Below are 11,916 nucleotides of genomic sequence, written 5' to 3'. Positions count from 1 at the left end.
ATTCAATTAAAAAAGATAGTAATAATCGGTTGATTGTATTATTAATAAACTCTTTACATGAAATTTCATTTCAACTTGTTTTAATGTTAATAGTAAGAAATAGGCCTTTATAGTTTGATTTCAATCGTTTTTATTTACCAACGGGTTGATTTTATTTTTCGGATTTTCAAATACCTGTTTGGTTCGGCAGGACAGCTTGAAACGTAGGGGGGAAAGGGGCTAGTTTTGTGTAACTTTTCAGAATATGTTATGGTGTAACCTTTCCCCACCAAGAAATCTAGAAATTATGCTTATGTTTTGTCTCTCTTTCTCTCTTTTTTTTTGGATGTGATAGCTTTATAGACGGATATATATATATATATATATATATATATATATATATATATATATATATATATATATATATATATATATATATATATATATATGTATATATATATATATATAAAATAGACACTTATAATAAAAAAGCTATATGGACAAACTGCTTTAAGACTACAGTTAACTCGAGATGTTACAGCTTGGATATGATCTTTGAGTTATTAGAATTTGTTTTATACAATACTTATATAAGATTTGGTGGTGATTTGTACAAGCAAATCGTGGGAATTCCCATGGGGGGGGGGGATGCCAGCCCATTTATAGCTGACTTGTTTTTAAGTCAACTGGAATATAAATATATGATGTATAAGAATAATCCAAATAATTTAAAACATGCTTTGTCTAATAATAAAAGATATTTAGATGATATTTTGGTCTTAAATTGTAAGGATTTCATTGATATTTCTAAAAATATATATCCATCAGAGCTTACTCTTGAACCTAGTCATGGCGCTGGTCATGAAGATCATTTCTTAGATTTAAATATTAATATTTCTGATAATAATAAATTAAGTTTTAAAATGTATAATAAAACGGATGATTTTGATTTTGAAGTGATTAGTTTCCCATTCCCTGAAAGTAATATACACTCAAATATCACATATTCGGCGTTCTTCTCACAGTTACTTCGTTATGCAAGGATCTTTAGTATTGATTTTAAAAATAGATGTAAAATCTTAAGCCAAAAATTGATATTAAGAGGTTTTTCGGCAAATAAATTAACTTGGCAATTTAAAAAATTTAGTTTTTGTTATAATGAACTTTTAAATAAATACCAAAAGAATTATCTGGAAATACTTAAGGAAATTTTTGGCTAATTTCGGAGGTTCGCGAAAAGATGATGCAGCGCCATTTATCGTAACCTAGCTTTCAGAGTGAGAACATCTCAAATAACTGGATTATATTGACTCGGAGTTCAAAGTAAAAGGATTTGGTTTGAATTGGATATTTATGAACTGTGAGTAAAACCGGTCTACTTTAGTGTGACGAAAATAACGAATTCAGTTACTTTGAAAAGGATTATTTTGAAACTAATTTTATCGGATGTTAGCTGTTTGACAGCATGGTGAGTAATAATTTGATTTGATTTTGGACTTTGGCTAATTGTCCATATTTGTTGGTTATACCATTATGACGGAATATGTACATTCGTCGGTGTTGAATTTCGTGCAATCAAATCTTAAAAAAGGAGTAAGTGATGAAGTTATTGCTAACCATGCTGTTGGGTTTTTCGATGAGAAGTCTATTATGGCGGCTAAAATAGAACTTTGGTCTCATGTTTACGAGGGTGAACGTGTGCAAAGACGCCAAGGCGATCAAGCTAATTACCGTCACATTAAGGACATGATGGAAATCTTCCAGAAATGCGACAGCGAAAATTTGCCTTTGCCTACATACGTGATTATTTTACCTACCGAGGTTCCTGTTATTCCTGCTGTGGCTTATTCTAGCTTCGCCTCAAAGCTTGTAAGCATTGATTCGGAACTTAAGCAAATCCGTGAGAAGATTTCGTCGTATGATCTTAAATTCCCCCCTCTTAGCAGCCCTGGCGCTCAGTCATTGAATCCCGATCTGACGACCGTTGTTATTTCTAAAGTCCCATCAGAATTAGATAATCCTGCCAAGCGTCGCGAAATAATAGACTCTATTCCAGGTCATGAATGTATTCACAGCATTAAGCCCTCTGGCGATAAGCTAGTGGTACGAATTGACAAGATTCCTGCAAGGAACTTTTGCAATGCCGTTCCAAATGTACTGAGAGATTGTGACGTCAAAGTAAAAGAAACGAAATATATTGGAATCATTAAAGGTATACCGACCAATTTTGATGAGGAAATGTTAATTGATTGCAATAATATTACTCATGCGAAGCGAATAGGCAATTCTTTGGCTGTTAGAGTGTTTTTTGAAAACGCTGTTGCGCTGGCTAATGCACTTCGACTTGGTATAAAGATTGGGTATGAGATATATCGAGTTTACGAATACCAACGCCCACCCAAATGCTGTTATAATTGCCAATCACCAAATCACTTAAAATCAAATTGTGATAAAGAAAAATGCTGCTCCCGTTGCGCAGGGCAACATGAATCCTCGCCTGATTCTCCGTGCCAGGCTACACCAAAATGTGCGAACTGTCAAGGCAATCATGTGTCATTTTCAATGAAATGCCGAATTTTTCGTGAACTTCTGTCGAAACGATCGTCCTATGCTAGAAAATGAGTGCTAAGACTAATTTCACTATATGTTCGTTCAATATTAATGGTACTAAGGATAAAGACGTTTCTTTAAATCAGAAATTAGAAAATTTTGATGTTTTATTCCTCCAGGAGCATCTCCTACCTTTAGTGAGCTTAAACTCCCTACAGAGAAGTAACGAACACTCAGTTTTTTCTAAAAGTGCACGCAAAACCTCTGGCAGACCATCAGGTGGCCTAGCATGTTTAATAAAAAAGACGCTGTTTTCACCACCCCCTTTATGCTATCACGAGAGTGATTGTTATATTGCTATTCGTCTTGCCAACCTTGTCCTCATTAATGTTTATCTCCCCTGCGACCAGAAATCCCTCCGAAGTTTAACTAAATTTACAAAATTTTGCGCATTAATAAAAAGTCTTTTGAATGGCATTGAGAGTAGTGGACTGGATTGGTTATTAATCGGTGATCTGAACTGTAACATTCACTCTTCATCAGTGCGGACTGAGCTTCTGTTAGATTCCTTACCGAATAGTTACAAAATTTTGAAGAAAGATGCCTCCCATTCCTATATCCATAATAGTGGCTCACTTTCAGACATTGACCATTGTATCGTTTCTTCTGGTCTCATCTGTGGCGAAGTCCATGTTGATCAGGGTGAGCGTGATTACGACCATCTCCCCCTATCCCTCACTGTTACCCTTAATGCTACTGCGGAGAAGAACCTTCGTCCCAATTCTAGAAAATGGATTTCTAAAAGAGAATGGAACAAAGCTGACTGGCCTCTTTATTTTTCTACGCTTGTTAGCTTTCTATCAACGATTAGGGTCCCTTTTAATCTGTTGTGTACAGGCGTTGGGTCCCCACAAGCCAGAATTCAGCTTAATATTTATTATAGCCATATTGTATCGTGCTTAAAGAGGTCTGAAGAAGTAGCTGTTCCCCTATGTCGCTTTAGAGCAAAAACAAGAAGTTCAATTTGGAAGAATGACCCAGAGCTCAAAACAATAAAAAATCGGGCTAAGTTGTGGCTAAAAATTTGGATAGCTTGCGGCCGCCCCTTAAGGGGTAATGTTTTCGATATTAAACAAAAAACAAAACTTGATTTTAAACGCTATCTTCAAAAAATTAGGTACAATGGTGCTGAATTTCCTAAGTCTCCTAGCCAGTGGAAAAAAGTGATCAATGTCGCGAAGTTTGATAGATCGCCTACGGCTGACCGAATCCCTAATGTATCATGGATCAATCATTATAGTAACATTTTCGATACAGTGATATATGCGGTTCATTTTCGTTTTGCCAAGCTCTGTTCTAATCTGTTGCCTAACAAAATCATTCAAGGTCATGTACCTCCCGTTAGTGTTGACCGTGTCAAAAGAAGTGTAGAGAGACTTAAATCGAAATCTTATGATATAGACGGGATCAGTGCTTTTCACCTCAACACCGATTCGGAGGAATTAGTTTATCACTTGCAGTTACTTTTTCAGATGTGTTTATGCTCTTCTTTAGTCCCTGATTCTTTTTTAGTTGGTAACATTACGTCAATTTTGAAACGCGGTAAGGACCCAACTAGTTGCGCTTCGTATAGGCCTATTACGGTTGCTTGTACTTTAAGTAAAGTATTTGAATATGTTTTGCTCCCTGATCTCCTGTCTAATGTAGATTATATGTCTAATCAGTTTGGCTTTAAGCCGTATATAGGATGCCAACATGCTCATCGTGCTATAGTTTCGCTATTACTTGAAGCGCATAAAAATGGTTTTGAGGTTCATTTTTGTGCACTCGATGTTTCTAAAGCTTTTGATTCAATTTGTCACAGCCAACTTTGGTATTCTTTAATCCAACTTGGTGCAAATGTGTCTATTATATCAACTCTTCGTTTTTGGTATGCTAATTCATATGTTCGACTCAAGTCAGGTGACACCTACGTTGGTAATATCCCCATCCGTTCTGGTCTTAGGCAAGGAGGAGTCTTATCCCCTTATCTTTTTAATGCTTGTCTTTATTCTGTTTTGCCACGTATTAATCCATCATGTTTTTTAGGCCTAACTAATCTTTCGTACATTGCATATGCAGATGATTTACTTTTGATCAGCCGCACTAAATCTAGCCTAATTCAGTCGACCCAGCTTGTTTCTAAGTCTTTTGAGGAAATCGGCCTCAAACTTAATACTGAAAAATGTGAATATTTAGTTTTTAATGCTAAGCATCAAAGTAGTGATCTTGATTGTGGTTATTTTTCAGTTAAGCTCGTTTCTTCGATTCGGTGGCTTGGTATTAATATTTGTTCATCTTTATCAGCTTTTCGATCCTGTGGGCTAAATGATATTAAAAGTAAACTTAAAAAAGGGTACGCGAAAATTGTCCCGAACCGAGGCAGATTTTCACGAAAGGCTTTATCCAGACTTTATTCTACATATTGCGATCATTCTATATTGTTTCTTTCCGGTTTGCGCCCGTTGTTTAATAATCAAGATTTGCAGGGCATAAGAGTTATGTATTTTCGTTATTGTAAATATTTATTGTATCTGCCGCGTTCTTATAGAAATCAGAAGATTATCAGAAAGTTTTGTGCCACTGATATTATTTTCGTTTATAAAAAACTCTATGCTAGATTAGGTGCTGAGGCCTGTCAACGCTTGGGCCCTTACCACCCTTTGATTAGACTGTATTAATTGTATTGTTTGTGTTATTTCGTTTTTCTTTCCTTAATGTTTTTACTCCGCTTAATTTGTCAAAACAAGCGGGTAACAAATAAATTATTATTATTATTATTTTGAATTGTGTTTCTAATAGATTGGATTTTCTTTAAAAAATACTACTACTACTACTAATAACTCACTGCAGCACCAAGCCGCCTGAGGCCAACACAGCTACGCACGCTCCTCCTCCAACCTAATCTATTTAAAGCACTTACACCCTCCCAGGAAGTTCCCATTTTCTTTAAATCCTTATTTATGACATCCTCCCAACCCAGACAAGGACGACCTGCTTTCCGTGTAGTCCCAGACGGTTGGCCAAAAAGGACAATCTTCGGTAATCTGTCATCCTTCATCCGTAGAACGTGGCCTAGCCATCTCAACCTTTCTTTCATTATAGCCCCAGAAAGCGGGATTGAACCACACTTTTCGTACAACCTACTGTTTGAAATACTGTCAGTCAGCCGGGTACCCAGAACAATCCGTAGGCAATTTCTCTGGAAAACATCTAGTAAATTTTCATCTGCTTTTCGGAGTGTCCATGCTTCAGAGCCATATTTGACCACTGTCATCACTGTAGCTTCCAATATTCTAATCTTGGTTTGTAGGCTTATCTTTCTATTCTTCCAAACTTTTTTTAACTGTGAAAAAACACCCTGAGCTTTAGCTATTCTACTTTTAACATCTTCACTGCTCCCACCATCTTTACTAATAATACTACCAAGGTAACTGAAGCTCCCAACCTGATCAATCTTTTCGTTACCTAAGGTCACCTGTTCATCTTCACTTATTCCTAGCCTTAGTGACTTAGTCTTCTTAACATTAATTTTCAAGCCTATTTTAGCACCCTGAACTCGTAAAACCTCTAAAAATTCATTCATTTTGCTCACACTTTCATCTAATATGCTTAAATCATCAGCATAATCTAAGTCCAGGAGCGTTCTTCCTCCCCATTTGATTCCATGGTCTCCAATTGTCTTTCCTGTGCTCCTTAAGACGAAGTCCATCAAAATGATCCATATAAAGGGGGATAGAACACAACCCTGCTTAAATCCTGATTTAATACAAAACCAGTTGCTAGCCTCATTTCCTACCTTAACCGCAGCAGTATTATTCTCGTACATAGCGCAAATCACTTTAATGTATTTTTCTGGTATACCATATAACGATAAGACCTTTGTTAACGCTGTTCTATCAACAGAATCGAAAGCTTGCTCATAATCGATAAAACTAAGGACCAAAGGTGTTTGACAACGAAGGGACTTCTCAATTATTAACCTAAGAGTGAAAACATGGTCGACACATCCTCTACCTTTTCTAAAACCGCATTGTTCTTCCCTTAAAACTTTGTCTACAGCATGTCTCAGTCTAAAAAGTATCATATTACTCAGTAATTTGCTACCTACAGAGACCAGACTAATGCCTCGATAATTACGACATTCACTCGTATCACCTTTCTTATACAGTGGTTTAATTAAGGTTTTCCAAAAATCACTGGGTACTTCCCTTTTTTCAAAAATCATGTTCATAATCTTCAGTAGCTTATTCCTAACCTCAGAGCCACCATATTTAAGGAACTCATTAATCATACTATCAGCACCTGGGGCCTTATTATTTTTTAATCCTTCTAGTACTGTCGCTAATTCTTCCTCACTCAACAAATCTTCCTTCACATCCAAGGTATCACAAACTTTTTCATTTTCATCTATATCTTTTTCTGCAACTGTATCTCGGTTTAGAACATTCTCAAAATGTTCCACCCATCTTTCTTTAACTTTTTCCTTATCACTAATTATGGCCCCATTTCTATCTTTAACTGGGACTAGTCCGGATCGGCTACTCCCTTTCAATTTATTAACATGCCAGTATAATATTTTACTATTATGCCGTCTAGCCGCATCTTCCATATCCTCAGCAATTTTATCCATCGCCTCCATTTCACATCTCCTTACTTCATATTTTAATGCTTTCTCCACTTTCTTTACATTCCTTTTGTTTTCATACGACCTATCGCTCAGATAATTCTTATACAAACCCCTTCTACTCTCTATTAAACCTAAAGCTTTTTCACTAATATTCCTAGTTGCTGCCTTAGCACTCTTCCCTAAGACACCATCAGCAACTTCACAAATTGTTAAAAAATAGCCTCATGGTAAAGATGAATTCTTTAATTGTTTAGTTCATCAGGTTTTTGCAATGTGTTAATATTTGTAATTTGGTAAAATTTATCATATTTAGTTTACCTATTGTTGCTAAAAAGAGGGATATATTAACAGGATAAGTTGTTTTGGTGTTACTTGGTTGTTCTACATTTGCTGTTTTTTTTTTGTTTTTTTTTTCATAGGCATGTATTTTGGGGGTGATACCTGACACGGGGATGCCATGGATATTCTGTGGTAGGCACAACACTTGACTGGGTAGAGAATTTAAAGTGCCGAAACCGTATAGGCAAGTGTATTCTCCTGATGAACCCTTGTGTTGAGTTGTTGCCTCTGAATTATTTGTCTTTAGTGTTTTAATTGTTTGGTAAATGACGACTTATACTTATTGACGACACGACTGCCTGTCCATGGATTATTCTTTATGGTTGATTGTGTATGGCTATGCTGTTTGACCTATGTGGTTGTATGTATGAGTAGGGTTAAGGCCTTGTTCAAGTACTGGTCTATATTAGCCACTAATTTAGGAAAACAGTTTTCCCTTTCTCCTTCTATCTCCTTTCTTTTTCTTTTTTTTGTGTTTGTGCTGTTAAATTGATGATTTCTCTTTTCATTATTTTTAGAATACTGATGAAGGGCCACCTCATGATAGCAACTACAACACAATTAACGTTCCTATCAATGCTGATGATACTTGCGGCGGAGGATGGGCTTGCGAACACAGATGGAGACAAATTTATAACATGGTCGCTTTTAGGAACACTGTCTTTGGTATGAAAAATTTATTTAGCCTATAGGTTGTAATTCTGTTGTTCCCGTGTATTGTCAACTCTGAGAGTCCCGTTTCGTTTTGTAAATGTAGATGTCTTATTTGTTGGTGAAAAAAGTGTTCGTTTTTGTGAAGAAAAGTGTGAGTGTTGGTGATAATAGTGAATTCTTTGTCTTCGGATTTTGTTTTGGCCTCTTGAAATTCTCTTGAAAAATGAAAATCAGTAACAAAATTCAGCAATAAGAAAATAAGTCTAAATGAGTAATAAGAATGAGTAATAATTTTGATTGTTGTGCTATATCTTTGAAAATTTGATCTAATTTTAGATATAATACGACTAAAATCAAGATTTAATTTCCCCTCCAATGCCCTTTTTTGGTACCTTAAGCCCACGTATCCCTCTTTGATATTGGATAAGAATTTTAGCATTGATTTTTTTTTCTAAAGTTGTCGAATTTATTGAGAAAGCCAATATACACAGAAAATTCTTTGAGGTCACGGGTTCCCAAAAATGTGGCTCTACAGAGGGACAAGAAAATTTTTCGTCCAGAAAAAAAGAACAGCTCCTCAATATTATTAGCTCCTCAGAAAATCGGCCGATCAAAGGAGTGAGGAAGGGCAATAATTTGTTTTAAAAGTGTAATTGCCAAGGTGAGACTAGGCATGAACCCCCAAAGGGGTCAAAAACTTTTCTCGATTGGCTTGAAACCTGTACCCTTAAATCCTTAGGGCCTGGACACCCTATTGCACAAAAAAAAAAGATTTAAAAATAAACTCCTGTTCTTGCTAAAGAGAAGGAATGAATTTTTTTTTCTCCAAACGGCTTGAAACTTACACTTGTAAGCTTCTTGGTTAAGCGAACCTTTTTGCACAAAAGAAGACTTAGGTTGGGGACAAGGACCCTAAAAATATTGCCAAATTTTTTTTATCTATTTGTTTAAGACTCATATCTGAGATTCCTTGAGTGGGGAGAGTCCCAGTTTGCATAAAAATGGAAAAAAATCGCTTGCCTAAAAATGGGACCCTAAAAGGGTTCAGCAAACTTTTTTCTGAGTAGTCTGAAACTTAAAACTGTAATTCCCTGGCAAAGTGGATCCTAATGTGAAAGGAAAGTTTATTTGGATGAATTGACCCTTTTTTTCAAAACAGAGGCCCAAAAAAGGCTACGGAACTTTTTTCCTAATCGGCTTGAAACTTCCATGAATCATTGCCTGGGATAAGGAATCCACATGTTTTTGTTTAGGGAGGGTGTTACGGGGTTAGATAATAACCGGACCTACAACTGCAAGCTGCAAACTACATCTGCAAGATTCAAACTTACCAGGGGAAGCAAGATTTTTACCCCATTATAATGGGCCAAAAACCTTGCTACACTTATTAAGTTTGAAACTCGCAAATGCAGATCCTCAGGCCGAGAGAAGGCTAATAAATAGAAAAATTTTTTGGGTGTATCTCTTCCCCCTCACATAAATGGGGTTCGAAAGGGGTCCAAAACATTGCTTCCGATCACTCTAAAGATTATATCCTTTTGTCCTTGGGAAAATAGGACTTAAATGCACAAGAAAAAATATCAAAAATAGTTCACTCTGAAAAAAGCCCAAAAAACCAACAAACTTTTTTTTCAGATTGAAATTTTAAGTCATAAATTCCTTACCCCAGTGGACCCTAATGAAAAGAAAATAAATCCAAAATATTTATTCCAAGTTGTTTTGAAGCTTTCAAGGATTGTTGACTAGGCTAAGGAAGAATCACACTAAGAAGACTTCGTGGGAAGATGAGGGTGTTAGGACGCCTGGAACTGGGCTTAAAAACTCATTGTCCTTGATCCGTTTGAAATTTATATCCGTAAGTCCATGGGCCAAGGGGAATCTAATGAAAAAAACATGTTAAGCCAAATGGAGCCTAAATGAAGACAATTTTTTTTCCAGACGCAGGTGTGATAAACTACAGATAGATATTTCTCAATCAGCTTTAAAATTACATATAGACAAGACAAAGAGAACCATATCGAGTCCGAAAAAAAATCTGAAAAAATATAGTTGAATGGACTATTGACTTCAGAAATTTGAGCAAAAAATGCTGGAGAAAATTTTGTCCCACCCGTAAGAGCCCGATTGAAAATCGAACTCAAAACAATTTTATTGGATTTGCTGGGGCATCAGGGTTAGCAAGTTGCTGTGCCACTTTAGATGCCATTTGGTCCCGCAATTAGCAAACTACTACCCCAATTTTAGAGCCCCAATAACACCGGTCTGGGTACCGAAGATCCAATTTTTAGTGAGAATCCGTAACAGGATTCTTTTAGTGGTTGATTAAGATGCATGTAAACTCAGGAGTGTCCATGGGAAAAGGTCAAATGGCTTCAGCCCTAACGAAAGACCAAAATATAACGTAGATGTTCAATTCATATAACTAACCATCCTCTCCTCATTCACCAGGCATTCTATTGCAGGAATAATATTAAATAATCATTATAAAAACTATTGCTGATTGCAACGCAACATCTTAATTTTTGAGCAGCAAAACTGATAAGAAAAAAAACTTTGTGAATGTCCCTAAAATTAACTAACTATAAAACTATGCTAATTAAAATCCAACAGCAATAAATTTTTTTGATTGTTTTCCAAAAAGAAACTTTTCAACGAAAAGTAAGGAGATATATTAAATCTTGAAACGCACAGAAATTACTATAGATGAATACAAAACAGAAATTAAAATGAATAGTCAGATCAAACATAAAGATAATATATACGGAAATGGATGAACAGATGAATCTTAAAAGCATCGAAAACTACTATGAATAATCATGTCAAGCTGAAAAAGAACAGAAATTACCACAAATAAGAATGGAATTACAGCCAATTAAACTGTATGAAGGCCATAGTGTCGTTTGCACTTCACTAAAAGAAATACACTTTAAACCGTTTCTCTTTTATAATTATAACATTTGAAAGTAAAAAAAAAAAAAAAAAATGCTGAGACTCTTGAACTAATATCATCTACTTATATTTAAATAATCAATCCACTTTTGTTAGTTCTTTCACGTAGCCTAATCTTGACTATTATCGTGATTATTTTTTTTTCTATCTTTTTTGACAAACGTAAAACACGTTGTTCAGAACACATATTGTTTTTGACGCAAATGACACACATGCCATTTAGAGGGTATTGAGGTATGTGTGTTTGTTTGTGTGTGTGTGTGGGGGGTGGGGTAGCCACTCTCTTATTGGCAGTATCTCTTATGCATAGACCTTGATTAGCCTTGTGATATTATTTTGTTGTGTATCGTATGGTGAAGAAAAAATACACTGATTGAAATATAAATTGTTTTAAGCAAAGCGGAAATCACGCTCTGGTCTTTGAAAGGGTTAGAAGAGTGGTGGTTCTACTCTTATTCCTGTTAATTTCTGTTCAGTTCAGTTTGACTATTCTTTTTAATTTCTGTTTTTTTGGGGGGTTTTGTTTACTCATCCATAGTAGTATCAGCTATCCTTTATTCGGTGTAATTTTTCATTTAATTTATATTTGTTTTGGGTTTTGTTTATTCATTCTTCGTAATTTCTTTTCATTTTAAGCTTTAATTATTATATGGCTTTATTTCTGCTAATTTTAGGTTTTAATACGGCTCTTTACTTATATTTGAAAAATATATTCTGTGGAAAACGCTTCTCAAAATTAATTAGATACAAAGGCTATATTTTCCTGGATCTTTGTA

General features: G+C 35.4%; 1 protein-coding gene across 1 annotated transcript in view; it reads left to right on the top strand.

Annotated features, from left to right (window-relative positions):
• The window catches only part of LOC136032840 (alpha-amylase 4N-like), a 54,849-nt gene that overhangs the window by 33,322 nt on the left and 9,611 nt on the right, over nt 1-11,916 (top strand). The window contains exon 9 of the mRNA XM_065713250.1: nt 8,056-8,203. Within this exon, the coding sequence (XP_065569322.1) occupies nt 8,056-8,203 (148 nt within the window). The remainder of the gene's footprint in view (nt 1-8,055; nt 8,204-11,916) is intronic.

This window comes from Artemia franciscana, chromosome 11 (genome assembly GCF_032884065.1).
Source record: "Artemia franciscana chromosome 11, ASM3288406v1, whole genome shotgun sequence".
Lineage (NCBI taxonomy): Eukaryota > Metazoa > Arthropoda > Branchiopoda > Anostraca > Artemiidae > Artemia > Artemia franciscana.
Note: the sequence above shows the minus strand (reverse complement) of the source record. Positions and strands in the feature narration are given on the sequence as shown.